This window comes from Aegilops tauschii, chromosome 2 (genome assembly GCF_002575655.3).
Source record: "Aegilops tauschii subsp. strangulata cultivar AL8/78 chromosome 2, Aet v6.0, whole genome shotgun sequence".
NCBI classification, from domain to species: Eukaryota; Viridiplantae; Streptophyta; class Magnoliopsida; order Poales; family Poaceae; genus Aegilops; species Aegilops tauschii.
Genome location: NC_053036.3, coordinates 123,116,522 through 123,132,251, shown reverse-complemented (window position 1 = coordinate 123,132,251; position 15,730 = coordinate 123,116,522). Strand labels below are relative to the sequence as shown.

Genomic DNA, 15,730 nt, shown 5'->3' with positions numbered 1-15,730 from the left:
TCCAGATCGGCCCTCCCGAGAGAGTTTAGGGCCTGGCGGTGGCTCCGTATCGTAAAACGCGATGAATCCTTCTCTCTGTTTTTTTCTCCCCGAACGTGAATATATAGAGTTGGAGTTGAGGTCGGTGGAGCGCCAGGGGGCCCACGAGGCAGGGGGCGCGCCCGGGGGGCATGCGCCCCTCCCACCCTCGTGGACAGGGTGTGGGCCCCCTGGCCTTGATTCTTTCGCCAATATTTTTTATTATTTCCAAAAATAATCTCCGTGAAGTTTCAGGTCATTCCGAGAACTTTTGTTTCTGCACAAAGATAACACCATGGCAATTCTGCTGAAAACAGCATCAGTCCGGGTTAGTTCCATTCAAATCATGCAAGTTAGAGTCCAAAAGAAGGGCAAAAGTGTTTGGAAAAGTAGATACGTTGGAGACGTATCACTAATGTAAAGGATTATCACCGTCAACTGACCTCCAAATTCATTACATATCGATTTTCAGCCTCCATAAAGATACTCCCAACATATCCCATTCGGGCTTTGATGGAGATGGTGAAGGAGGTTTTTGGGTACAAGGTGAAGTATGGGAAGGCATGGAAGGCCAAGCAAGCTGCCTTTGAGATATTGTATGGTGGTTGGGAAGAATCATACAACCGCCTCGCGATGGTGTTGAAAGCGATGGCGGCAGAAAATCCTGGGATGTACTATATGGTAGAGCCACATCGTGTGAGAACAAGGATATACAATGATGCAATCGTTCGAATATTTGGACATGCATTCTGGACTTTTGAGCCATGCATTAGGGCCTTCAAGCATTGTAGGCTGGTTATGTCCGTGGATGGCACATTTCTAACTGGCCAGTTCAAGGGCACATTGTTGATCGCCGTTGCTAATGATGGTGGTGACAAATTGGTTCCATTGGCGTTCGCTTTGGTGTCGGCGGAGAACAATGACAACTGGGAGTGGTTTCTTAGTCTAGTGAGGACCAAGGTAATTGGACCTGAAAGAGAGGTTTGCATCATCTCGGACCGCCACCTAGGGATACTCAATGCAGTGGAGATTGACATTCTAGGACATCCTCGCGTGCACCATGGGTGGTGCATGAGGCATTTTGTTTCTAACTTTTACCGAGCATGTCGAGACAAGGAATTGTCTGACGTTCTTCATGATTGTTGTCTCGCATTCACCACTAGACATTTTGAGAAATTGTGGGACAAAGTGTATGCCAAAGCAAACTATGGTGGCAAAGATTTCCTAAATAGGAATCTTGCCGATAAAGGAAAGTGGGCACGGGCTTTTGACAATGATGGAGTGAGGTACGGTGACATGACAAACAACATGGTTGAATGTTTCAACATGGTGCTAAAGGGTGTCCGTGCATTGCCGGTGACAGCAATAGTAGAGTATACATTCCAGAAGTTGAATGTCTATTTTCAAAAGTATAGTGAAGAAACATCCAACTTGATGTCCGGGAAAAACAAGGCTAAAAAGATGTACAAGTATCCACCAAAGGTCGACGATTGGATGGAATACCAAGCAAGAAGGCGGATTCACACAAAATCCAGTCCTTTGATAACATAGAATTGATTTACCAAGTTGATGAGCACGGTGGAATGTCGCGTGACGGCGTGCCATATGGAGGTGGCTCCTTCAAGGTTTATCTTAAGATGGGCGCGTGTTCATGCGAGAGGCCTACATTGTATCATCTCCCGTGCTCTCACTTGATGTCTGCATCTCGCACTAGAAATGTGAGTGTCAACATGACCAACAATGTAAGATTGGAGGAGTATTTGATCGATGCGGTCAAAAATACATGGGCTGCGAGGTTTCATCCCTATCTAGACCAATCTAAATGGCCAAAATACCATGGACCCCCACTATACCCTGATTTGGAAATGAAGGTGGTGACACGTGGAAGACGGAAGACAAAGCATTTCTTGGGTGACATGGATAATTGGGGTGGTGGATTCCGTAAGGAATGGGGGAGCCAACATTTTGCAGAGCCTCGTGATATCAACCGTTGTGGTGAATGTAACAACGAGGGGCACAATAATAGAGGTTGTAGCTCAAGGGGCAAAAGAAAGAGATCAAAACGAGATGGTGATGGTGGTGTCAGTCACGGTGATGGTGGAGCTCAAGGACGTGGCCGTGGTGATGATGGAGCTCGAGGACGTGGCCGTGGTGACGGTGGTGCTCGAGGACGTGGCCGTGCTCACGGTGGTGCTCGAGGATGTGACCATGGTGACGGTGGAGCTCGAGGACGTGGCCGTGGTGACGGTGGAGCTCGAGGACGTGGCCATGGTAACGGTGGAGCTCGAGGACGTGGCCGTGGTGATGGTGGTGCTCGAGGACGTGGCCGTGCTGATGGTGGTGGTCGAGGTTTCGCTTATTGGCTTGGGGTGTGAAATTAATGATGTGTCGAACTTATGTATGTCGTGAATCTTTTGGGTGGTCGAACTTATGTATGTCGTGAACCTTTTGGGTGGTTGAACTATGTAAGTCATGAATCTAATGTATGTGTGGAATGAATGTATGTGGTGGTTGAACTTATGTATGTCAAGAAGTTATGATGAAAACTGAAACTATGTAAGTTACAAAAAAAAACAGAAACAACATAAGTGGCAAAAAAATAGAGAAGTGAATGTCACGGCGCCCTAGCTTAAGGTGCCATGTCAGTAAGTATGGCGCCCTAGGCCAGGGCGTCATACATGGCGCCCAGAAAAATTGCATGGCGCCCCCAACATCAGGAGCTTAAAATGTTTGGACTTAGTTGGACTTAGCCATTTTCGCCGACCACGGTGCCCTGGGCCAGGGCGTCATACATGGCGCCCAGAAAAATTGCATGGCACCCACAACATCACGAGCTTAAAATGTTTTGCTGCTGGATGATACGTCTCCAACATATCTATAATTTTTGATTGTTCCATGCTATTATATTATCTATTTTCGATGTTTAATGGGCTTTTTTATACACTTTTATATTATTTTTGGGACTAACCTATTAACCGAAGGCCCAGTGCAAATTGTTTTTTTTGCCTATTTCAGTGTTTCGCAGAAAAGGAATATCAAACAGAATCCAAACGGAATGAAACCTTCGGGAGAGTTATTTTTGGAACAAACGTGATCCAGGGGACTTGGAGTGGACGTCAAGAAAGAAGCGAGGAGGCCACGAGGCAGGGAGGCGCGCCTGCCCCTTGGGCGCGCCCCCACCCTCGTGGGCCCCTCCCAGCTCCACCGACCTACTTCTTCCTCCTATATATACCCATATACCCCAAAAATATCCAGGAGCACCACGAAACCCTATTTCCACTGCCGCAACCTTCTGTACCCGTGAGATCCCATCTTGGGGCCTTTTCCGGTGCTCCGCCGGAGGGGGAATCAATCACGGAGGGCTTCTCCATCAACCCCATTGCCTCTCCGATGATGTGTGAGTAGTTTACCACAAACCTTCGGGTCCATAGTTATTAGCTAGATGGCTTCTTCTCTCTCTTTGGATCTCAATACAAAGTTCTCCTCGATCTTCTTGGAGATCTATTCGATGTAATTCTTTTTGCGGTGTGTTTGTCGAGATCCGATGAATTGTGGGTTTATGATCAAGATTATCTATGAACAATATTTGAATCTCCTCTGAATTCTTTTATGTATGATTTGTTATCTTTGCAAGTCTCTTCGAATTATCAGTTTGGTTTGGCCTACTAGATTGATCTTTCTTGCAATGGGAGAAGTGCTTAGCTTTGGGTTCAATCTTGCGGCGTCTTTTCCTAGTGGCAGCAGGGGCAGCAAGGCACGTATTGTATTGTTGCCATCGAGGATAAAAAGATGGGGTTTATATCATATTGCTTGAGTTTATCCCTCTACATCATGTCATCTTGCCTAATGCGTTACTCTGTTCTTATGAACTTAATACTCTAGATGCATGCTGGATAGCGGTCGATGTGTGGAGTAATAGTAGTAGATGCAGAATCGTTTCGGTCTACTTGTCGCGGACGTGATGCCTATATGCATGATCATGCCTAGATATTCTCATAACTATGCACTTTTCTATCAATTGCTCGACAGTAATTTGTTCACCCACCGTAATACTTCTGCTATCTCGAGAGAAGCCACTAGTGAAACCTATGGCCCCCGGGTCTATTTTCCATCATATAAGTTTCCAATCTATTTTACTTTGCAATCTTTACTTTCAATATATATCATAAAAAATACCAAAAATATTTATCTTATTATCTCTATCAGATCTCACTTTTGCAAGTGGCAGTGAAGGGATTGACAACCCCTTTATCGCGTTAGTTGCAAGGTTCTTATTTGTTTGTGTAGGTACGAGGCGACTTGCGTGTAGTCTCCTACTGGATTGATACCTTGGTTCTCAAAAACTGAGGGAAATACTTACACTACTTTGCTGCATCACCCTTTCCTCTTCAAGGGAAACCCAACGCAGTGCTCAAGAGGTAGCAAGAAGGATTTCTGGCGCCGTTGCCGGGGAGATCTACGCCAAGTCAAGTCAAGACATACCAAGTACCCATCACAACTCTTATCCCTCGCATTACATTATTTGCCATTTGCCTCTTGTTTTCCTCTCCCCCACTTCAGCTTTGCCGTTTTATTCACCCTCTTTTTCCATTCGCCTCTTTTCTTTTTGCTTGCTTGTGTGTTGGATTGTTTGTCACGATGGCTCAAGACAATACTAGATTGTGTGACTTTTCCAATACCAACAACAATGATTTTCTTCGCACTCTGATTGCTCCTATTACTGATGCTGAATCTTGTGAAATTAATGCTGCTTCGTTGAATCTTGTCATGAAAGATCAATTCTCTGGCCTTCCTAGTGAAGATGCCGCTACACATCTAAACAACTTTGTTGATTTGTGTGATATGCAAAATAAGAAAGATGTGGATAATGATATTGCTAAATTGAAGCTATTTCCGTTTTTGCTTAGAGATCGTGCTAAAACTTGGTTTTCGTCTTTGCCTAAAAATAGAATTGATTCATGGAATAAGTGCAAAGATGCTTTTATCTCTAAGTATTTTCCTCCCGCTAAGATCATATCTCTTAGAAACGATATTATGAATTTTAAGCAACTTGATCATGAACATGTTGCACAAGCTTGGGAGAGGATGAAATTAATGATACGCAATTGCCCTACACATGGTTTGAATTTATGGAATATTATACAAAAAATTTATGCCGGATTGAATTTTGCTTCTAGAAATCTTTCAGATTCGGCCGCGGGAGGCACTTTTATGGAAATCACTTTAGGAGAAGCTACTAAACTCCTAGATAATATTATGGTTAACTATTCTCAATGGCACACCGAAAGATCTACTAGTAAAAAAGTTCATGTGATAGAAGAGATTAATGTTTTGATTGGAAAGATGGATGAACTTATGAAGTTGTTTGCTAATAAGAGTGCTTCTTCTGATCCTAATGATATGCTTTTGTCTACTTTGATTGAGAATAATAATGAATCTATGGATGTGAATTTTGTTGGTAGGAACAATTTTGGTAACAACGCTTATAGAGGAAACTTTAATCCTAGGCCGTTTCCTAGTAATTCCTGTAATAATTATGGTAATTCCTACAACAACTCTTATGGAAATTTTAATAAGACGCCCTCTGATTTTGAGACTAGTGTTAAAGAATTTATGATTTCTCAAAAGAATATTAATGCTTTGCTTGAAGAAAAATTGCCTAAGATTGATGAGTTGGCTAGGAACGTGGATAGAATTTCTCTTGATGTTGATTCTTTGAAACTTAGATCTATTCCACCTAAGCATGATATCAATGAGTCTCTCAAAGCCATGAGAATTTCCATTGATGAGTGCAAGGAAAGAACCGCTAGGATGCGTGCTAAGAAAGATTGCTTTGTAAAAGCATGTTCTTCTAGTTTTCATGATAATAGGGATGAAGATCTAAAAGTGATTGATGTGTCTCCTATTAAATCTTGATAATGATGGGACTGGAGATGAGTCTTGTTTAGTTAAAAGGCGTCCCAATGATTCAAAGTTTTCAGATCTTGATGCAAAATTTGGTAAAAGTGGGATTGAAGAGGTCAAAACTTTACATAGCAATGAACCCACTATTTTGGATTTCAAGGAATTTAATTATGATAATTGTTCTTTAATAGATTGTATTTCCTTGTTGCAATCCGTGTTAAATTCTCCTCATGCTTATAGTCAAAATAAAGCTTTTACCAAACATATCGTTGATGCTTTAATGCAATCTTATGAAGAAAAGCTTGAATTGGAAGTTTCTATCCCTAGAAAACTTTATGATGAGTGGGAACCTACTATTAAATTAAGATTAAAGATCATGAATGCTATGCTTTATGTTATTTGGGTGCTAGTGTTTCCACGATTCCAAAAACTTTGTGTGATGTGTTAGGTTTCCGTGAATTTGATGATTGTTCTTTAAATTTGCACCTTGCAGATTCCACCATTAAAAAACCTATGGGAAGGATTAATGATGTTCTTATTGCTGCAAATAGGAATTATGTGCCCGTATATTTCATTGTTCTTGATATAGATTGCAATCCTACATGTCCTATTATTCTCGGTAGACCTTTCCTTAGAACGATTGGTGCGATTATTGATATGAAAGAAGGAAATATTAGATTCCAATTTCCGTTAAGGAAAGGCATGGAACACTTTCCTAGGAATTAAATTAAATTACCTCATGAATCTATTATGAGAGCCACTTATGGATTGCATACCAAAGATGATAATACCTAGATCTATTCTTGCCTTTATGCCTAGCTAGGGGTGTTAAACGATAGCGCTTGTTGGGAGGCAACCCAATTTTATTTTTGTTTCTTGATTTTTGGTTCTGTTTAGTAATAAATAATTCATCTAGCTTCTGTTTAGATGTGTTTTCATGTTTTAATTAGTGTTTGTGCCAAGTAGAACCAATAGGATCTTCTTGGGTGATAGTTGTTTGATCTTGCTGAAAAAGACAGAAACTTTGCGCTCACGAAAATAATTGTTAAAATTCACCAGGACGTTATAAAATACCAATTCTTTTTGCAGTAGATCAATATACAAGTTGTCCAGGTTGTCCTAGTTTTTCAAAAAATTTGGAGTTCCAGAAGTATTCGAACAAATCTGATTGCTACAGACTGTTTTGTTTTTGACAGATTCTGTTTTTCGTGTGTTGTTTGCTTATTTTGATGAATGTATGGCTAGTATCGGAGGGTATGAACCATATAGAAGTTGTAATACAGTAGGTTTAACACCAATATAAATAAAGAATGAGTTCATTACATTACCTTATGGTGGTGATTTGTTTTCTTATACTAACGGAGCTCATAAGATTTTCTTTTGAGTTTTGTGTTATGAAGTTTTCAAGTTTTGGGTAAAGATTTGATGGATTATGGAATAAGGAGTGGAAAGAGCCTAAGCTTGGGGATTCCCAAGGCAACCCAAGGTAAAATTCAAGGACAATCAAAAGCCTAAGCTTGGGGATGCCCCGGAAGGCATCCCCTCTTTCGTCTTCATCCATCGGTAACTTTACTTGAGGCTATATTTTTATTCACCACATGATATGTGTTTTGCTTGGAGCGTCTTGTATGGTTTGAGTCTTTGTTTTTAGTTTATCACAATTATCCTTTCTGTACACACCCTTTTTGGGAGAGACACACATGAATCGGAATTTATTAGAATACTCTATGTGGTTCACTTATATCTTTTGAGCTAGATAATTTTGCTCTAGTACTTCACTTATATCTTTTTAGAGCACGGTGGTGGTTTTATTTTATAGAAATAATTGATCTCTCGTGCTTCACTTATATTATTTTGAGAGTCTTTTAGAACAGCATGGTAGTTTGCTTTGGCTATAAAATTAGTCCTAATATGATAGGCATCCAAGATGGGTATAATAAAAACTTCCATAAAAAGTGCATTGAATACTATGAGAAGTTTGATACTTGATGATTGTTTTGAGATATGAAGATGGTAATATTAGAGTCGTGCTAGTTGAGTAGTTGTGAATTTGGGAAATACTTGTGTTGAAGTTTGCAAGTCCCGCAGCATGCACGTATGGTAAACGTTGTGTAACAAATTTGAAGCATGAGGCGTTCTTTGATTGTCATCCTTATGAGTGGCGGGCGGGGACGAGCGATGGTCTTTTCCTACCAATCTATCCCCCTAGGAGCATGCGTGTAATGCTTGGTTTTTGATGACTTGTAGATTTTTGCAATAAGTATGTGAGTTCTTTATGACTAATGTTGAGTCCATGGATTATACGCACTCTCACCTTTCCATCATTGCTAGCCTCTTCGGTACCGTGCATTGCCCTTTCTCACCTTGAGAGTTGGTGCAAACTTCGCCGGTGCATCCAAACCCCGTGATATGATATGCTCTATCACACATAAACCTCCTTATATCTTCCTCAAAACAGCCACCATACCTACCTATTATGGCATTTCCATAGCCATTCCGAGATATATTGCCATGCAACTTTCCACCGTTCCATTTATTATGACACGCTTCATCATTGTCATATTGCCTCGCATGATCATGTAGTTGACATCGTATTTGTGGCAAAGCCACCATGCATAATTTATCATACATGTCACTCTTGATTCATTGCCCATCCGGTACACCTCCGGAGGCATTCATATAGAGTAATATTTTGTTCTAGTATTGAGTTGTAATCATTGAGTTGTAAATAAATAGAAGTGTGATGATCATCATTAGTAGAGCATTGTCCCAAATAAAGAAAAATAAAAAAGAGAAAGGCCAAAAAAGGCCCAAAAAGAGAAAAGAAATAAAAAGGGACAATGCTACTGTCTTTTATTTTCCACACTTGTGCTTCAAAGTAGCACCATGATCTTTATGATAGAGAGTCTCTTGTTTTGTCACTTTCATATACTAGTGGGAATTTTTCATTATAGAACTTGGCTTGTATATTCCAACAATGGGCTTCCTCAAATGCCCTAGGTCTTCGTGAGTAAGCAAGTTGGATGCACACCCACTTAGTTTCTTTTGTTGAGCTTTCATACATTTATAGCTCTAGTGCATCCGTTGCATGGCAATCCCTACTCCTTGCATTGACATCAATTGATGGGCATCTCCCTAGCCCATTGATTAGCCGCGTCAATGTGAGACTTTCTCCTTTTTTGTCTTCTCCACATAACCCCCATCATTATATTCTATTCCACACATAGTGTTATGTCCATGGCTCATGCTCATGTATTGCGTGAAAGTTGAAAAAAGTTTGAGATTAGTAAAGTATGAAACAATTGCTTGGCTTGTCATCGGGGTTGTGCATGATGAGAGAATTCTTGTATGACGAAAATGGAGCATGACCAAACTATATGATTTTGTAGGGATGAACTTTCTTTGGCCATGTTATTTTGAGAAGACATAATTGCTTAGTTAGTATGCTTGAAGTATTATTATTTTTATATCAACATTAAACTTTTATCTTGAATCTTTCGGATATGAACATTCATGCCACAATAAAGAAAATTACATGGAAAATTATGTTAGGTTGCATTCCACATCAAAAATTCTATTTTTATCATTTACCTACTCGAGGACGAGCAGGAATTAAGCTTGGGGATGCTTGATACGTCTCCAACGTATCTATAATTTTTTATTGTTCCATGCTATTATATTATCTGTTTTGGATGTTTAATGGGCTTTATTATACCTTTTATATTATTTTTGGGACTAACCTATTAACTGAAGGCCCAGTGCAAATTGCTGTTATTTTTCCTATTTCAGTGTTTCGCAGAAAAGGAATATCAAACGGAATCCAAACGGAATGAAACCTTCGGGAGAGTTATTTTTGGAACAAGCGTGATCCAGGGGACTTGGAGTGGACGTCGAGAAAGAAGCGAGGAGGCCACGAGGCAGGGAGGCGCGCCTGCCCCCCTGGGCACACCCCCCACCCTCGTGGGCCGCTCGCAGCTCCACCGACCTACTTCTTCCTCCTATATATACCCATATACCCCAAAAACATCCAGGAGCACCACGAAACCCTATTTCCACCGCCGCAACCTTCTGTACCTGTGAGATCCCATCTTGGGGCCTTTTTCGGCGCTCCGCCGGAGGGGGAATCGATCACGGAGGGCTTCTCCATCAACACCATAGCCTCTCCGGTGATGTGTGAGTAGTTTACCACAGACCTTCGGGTCCATAGTTATTAGCTAGATGGCTTCTTCTCTCTCTTTGGATCTCAATACAAAGTTCTCCTCGATCTTCTTGGAGATCTATTCGATGTAATTCTTTTTGTGGTGTGTTTGTCGAGATCCGATGAATTGTGGGTTTATGATCAAGATTATCTATGAACAATATTTGAATCTCCTCTGAATTCTTTTATGTATGATTTGTTATCTTTGCAAGTCTCTTCTAATTATCAGTTTGGTTTGGCCTACTAGATTGATCTTTCTTGCAATGGGAGAAGTGCTTAGCTTTGGGTTCAATCTTGCGGCGTCTTTTCCTAGTGGCAGCAGGGGCAGCAAGGCACGTATTGTATTGTTGCCATCGAGGATAAAAAGATGGGGTTTATATCATATTGCTTGAGTTTATCCCTCTACATCATGTCATCTTGCCTAATGCGTTACTCTGTTCTTATGAACTTAATACTCTAGATGCATGCTGGATAGCGGTCGATGTGTGGAGTAATAGTAGTAGATGCAGAATCGTTTCGGTCTACTTGTCGCGGACGTGATGCCTATATGCATGATCATGCCTAGATATTCTCATAACTATGCACTTTTCTATCAATTGCTCGACAGTAATTTGTTCACCCACCGTAATACTTCTGCTATCTCGAGAGAAGCCACTAGTGAAACCTATGGCCCCCGGGTCTATTTTCCATCATATAAGTTTCCAATCTATTTTACTTTGCAATCTTTACTTTCAATATATATCATAAAAAATACCAAAAATATTTATCTTATTATCTCTATCAGATCTCACTTTTGCAAGTGGCAGTGAAGGGATTGACAACCCCTTTATCGCGTTAGTTGCAAGGTTCTTATTTGTTTGTGTAGGTACGAGGCGACTTGCGTGTAGTCTCCTACTGGATTGATACCTTGGTTCTCAAAAACCGAGGGAAATACTTACGCTACTTTGCTGCATCACCCTTTCCTCTTCAAGGGAAAACCTCAAGAGGTAGCACTAGACTTAGCCATTTTCTATGACCATGGTGCCCTGGGCTGGGGCACCGTGCTGGCAACGCATGGCGCCCTAGGCTGGGGTGTCGTGCTGTAGATGACCATGGCGCCCTTGGCTGGGGCGCCGTGATGTAGACGACCATGGCACCCTTGGCTGTGGCACCATGCTGTCAACTGGCCCAGTTCTGTTTTTGTTTTTGATTTTGATGAGAATGCTACAAAGTTTCCGACAATAAGTGTTGACAAACATAAATGACACACATCAAAGTTTCCAACAAATAAGTTCACGACATCAAGTTTTGGACAAATACTACTAGTCCTCGACAAACCATAAGTTCACAACATCAAGTTTTGGACAAATACTACAAGCCCTCGACAAACATAAGTTCACGACATCAAGTTTTGGACAAATACTACAAGTCCTTCCCCTTCATAATTTCCTTCCTTTCCCCCTCTTAGCCGGTGCAGCACCCTTCCCCTTCACTAAGCGCCTTCTCCTCTACAGCTGCGGCACCTCCTCTTCCTCCTCCTCCTCTGAGGCGGCCTCGATCACCGAGTCCTTACGTGCCTTCCTTGCGTATTTGCCCGGTGTATACTTTCCACACCTTTGACTAGGCTGAGGCGCATCGGGTATCTGCGAGGTGTTAATCTCATCATGCGTCTGTTCATCCCCCTCCTCCTCCATGTCATCAACCGATTCTTTGCCTTGCTGCTGGGTGCCGCTTGATGATGATCTCGACCTCGATGAAGAAGTAGGGACGGCGACATCGGTGGAGCGACAGCCTAGTAGAGCACCAAGGCCACGTGCCCAAGACTTGCTCCGCTATGAAATTGACATATCATGAAGTTAGGAGATATACCTTGAAAATGTGTATGGAAAGAAAATTATCAAATGCCATACCTCAACAAAAGTTTTAAGCTTGTTGTACGACTCTTCACTTGGAGGGTACTTGAGTGCCTCGCCGGCGTCGTTGACATGCTTCGAGAGCTCGCTTTGCTGTTGGACACAACAGGACAAATCATTTTGGCACAATGTAGGCAAGCATATAGATATAACGGTAACTTACCACAAAGCGGATAGTTGGCGCCAAATCATACTGTCTACCATCTCTAATAAGCCTGTTGTACTCCATATTGGCCATCCGATCAAAACCTGGATTGGGTTCATGTAATATGTCCCCTGGCTGAAATGCGGGTGCGTTAAGTTGAGTACGTGCAACGGAACGAAACCACACAAGATAATTGTTGAATGCTTCTGTATCAAAAGGCCGTGGGGGAGGCTTAGAAGTGGGTTGACACAATGAAAGCTCAATCTTATTGAGCTTTTGCTTGAACTCCTGGATATACATGTCATGCTCTCAATCCCATTTTTTATACTCTTCTACTTCATCTTGTCGAGACTGCATAGCATTTGACAATTGCATTTTCATTACTATCTTGAAAACAATGGAGAAAGCATTTGAAGTGCTAAGCACTTACCTATGCAAATGTAGCGAAGTGTCTTTGTACTTCGGCGGGATCTCTTGAAATAAGCCAAACTGTGTCATAACTCGTTGTGGCTGATAAAACTCAACAACATAATAACAAATCAACGGGCAACGCATCCGCCATAAGTGTGCTTCCTGTAGACACTTTGGGTTAAGTCTGAAAGTAATAAAACCAGCTCCCCTACCAATATTGCCCTTAGTTCCGTACGGTTCCCAGGTAACCTATAAACAAAGATTAAGAAAAAACTACATTGTTAGTATGATTTTTGGAAAACCGAAGAAACTGAAAAGACAAAGCAAGAAGCTACTAAGATAACCTGCTCCGGGGTCATGATGTCAAGCTCGTTGCAGTAGTGCAAATACATGGTCTTTGAATTGCCAACAAAACCTTCAACCTTGTCCCACTTATACGCCCATGTAGGCATACGGTCCGGGTCATCATGATCATCCCACGGGTCGTAACCCTTTGGTGTCAGCCGCCCCATTGGCAAGTGCTCCCAACTCCAGATTGATAGTAGAAGCATCGGACCACCGATGTTGGCTTCCTTTGACTCTACGACGTTTCTTGGATTCGTGCCCCAACGGCGCGCCTCATCCAGCTACACACAAACAAGAAATATGTCATTACAAACTAGAGAAAATTTCTACATGGTGAACACACTATTATAAGCAAAACTACTTACCTAAAGATACAAATAAGCCAACGCCACCGTACCCCAACTGAGTCCATGCTCCCACCCAGCAAACAGCTTAAGCCACATAAAGGAAGCGTTCACACTAGTGCCGTCAGAGAAAAGAGTTCGGCCGACTACATACCACAAGTATGCCCTGGTATACTGCTGCACTGTTTCATCGTCCGCATCATCCGTGCATTCCCCAAAGTGTTCAGCAATCCAATGATAACTTGCACCGGCGGACTTCCCTTGTACCCCTGGCTCCCTCCCTATGAGTCCAACCATAATCTCACGCCATCCATCAGAATCTGTGCTAAAACAAATAGGCTCTCCTTTGATGGGAAGTCCAGTGATCAGAGAAACATCCTGCAAAGTGACCGTCATTTCCCCAACATAGAAGTGAAAAGTATGTGTCTCAGGGCGCCATCGGTCAACGAGTGTCGTGATCGCACAAGGGTTCATCTTCGGCATCGAACGAGAGACGAGTGAGATGAAAGGGAGAAGCCCGGTCTTCTTGATATACTCCGTGTATCGCTCGTCATACTCCATCTTGTCATGAACCGAACCGGACCTCAGGTGAAGCTGATAAAAAACCCTTCCTTCATCTGCCATGAACCGTCCATGATGCAATTGATCTTATGATGGATGGATAAGACAAGCCATCCTGCAAATGTATATGGTAAGCCCCGTTGTCATTTGCAAATATCCGCACTAGTGCAAAAACATACATACATGTGCAAAATTTCTACACTAATTCTTCTTCCATACACCATATATGTGCATATAATTTTATACAATATCATACACCATACATGCACTAATTCTTTCATATACCATATATGTGCGTACATATCCTAACCAAATTCATAGCACTTCCATAAAAATCCTATATCATACATATTCTAAGCCATACATATCCTAAATCACACTAATCCCTACATTATCACACCAAATCTACTATCCATTTCAAGAAAAGGATGAACTAGGGTTTCACCCAAATCAATCCAATGCAGAGATTTCAACCAATAGAAAGATGGGAAAGGGAGGAGAATACCTTGAGGCTTCAAAGGGCAACCACCGATCTTTGGCTCAGATCCGCAATCTTGAGTGGGGAGAGGGAGGGGCGATTTGAGGGGCGCCATGTGTAGGGAAAGAACAAAGAGAGGAGAGAAAGAACGAACAGGGAGTAGAGGGGCTCGGGCGGCGATGTGGTGAAGGGGTATGGCACCCTAGGCCGGGGTGTCGTGGTACAGCCCATGGTGCCCTGGGCCGAGGCGGCATGGGCCCAAGGCCATGCCGACGTGGCAGTCAGCGCCGACGCGCATGGCGCCTTTGATCGGGGCATTATGTTATCTAGCATGGCGCCCCAGGCACGGGCGTCATGGGGGTAGGGCCATTTTATGAAATATTTTCAAAGAGGGCCATTTTTTGCTGAACTTTGGCCAAAGGGCTAGTTTTGTGATTTTTCACCCGAAAACCAATCTAGACCCCGTTCCGGCACCCTGCCGGGGGGGGGGGGGGTCATCTCCGGTGGCCATCTTCATCATCCCGGTGGCCACCACGATGAGGAGGGAGTAGTCCACCCTCGGGGCTGAGGGTTTGTACCAGTAGCTATGTGTTTAATCTCTCTCTCTTTCGTGTTCTTGAGATGTCATGATCTTGATGTATCACGGGCTTTGTTAATATAGTCGGATCATATGGTGTTTTCCCCTCTCTATCTTGTTGTGATGAATTGAGTTTTTCCCGTTGAGGTTTCATTGCTATCGGATTGAATACTTTTATGGATTTGAGAACACTTGATATATGTCTTGCAATTGAATACTCGTGGTGACAATGGGGTATCGTATTGATTCACTTGATATATATTTTGGCACTCAACTCGTGGATTCCCGAGGTGACATTGGGGTAATCTATGCATAGGGTTTGATGCACGTTCTTGTCTTTGTTTCTCCGGTAGAAATCTTGGGGCACTCTTTGAAGTTCTTTGTGTTGGATTGAATATTATGAATCTGAATTTGCTTTGGTGTTATTTTAGTACGAACTCTTGGTTAGATCGATTGGGAAGAATAGCTTCGTGTTATTTTAGTATAAACTCTAGGATCGATTGATCGGAAAGAATAGCTTTGAGGTGGTTTTGTACCCTACAAACAATTCCGTCTTATGTTCTCCGCTAGATAGGAACTTTGGAGTGATTCTTCGTTGCACGTTGAGGGACGGTTATATGATCCAATTATATTAGCATTGTTGAGAGATTGCACTAGTGAAAGTACGGACCCTAGGCCTTGTTTTTAAGCATTGCAATACCATTTTTGTGCCCGTTTACTATTTACTACCTTGCTATTTTTATTTATTCAGATTAGAAAAATATATTTCTACCATCCATATTACACTTTTATCACCATCTCTTCGCCGAACTAGTGCACCTATACAATTTGCCATTGTATTAGGTGTGTTGGGGACA

General features: G+C 42.1%; 1 protein-coding gene across 1 annotated transcript; it reads left to right on the top strand.

Moving 5' to 3' along the window:
• Window positions 1-531: 531 nt before the first annotated feature.
• Window positions 532-1,569, top strand: LOC109744639 (uncharacterized). Its single transcript, XM_020303798.1, has one exon. The coding sequence runs from the start codon at window positions 532-534 to the stop codon at window positions 1,567-1,569; it is 1,038 nt and encodes a 345-aa protein (XP_020159387.1).
• Window positions 1,570-15,730: the final 14,161 nt, after the last annotated feature.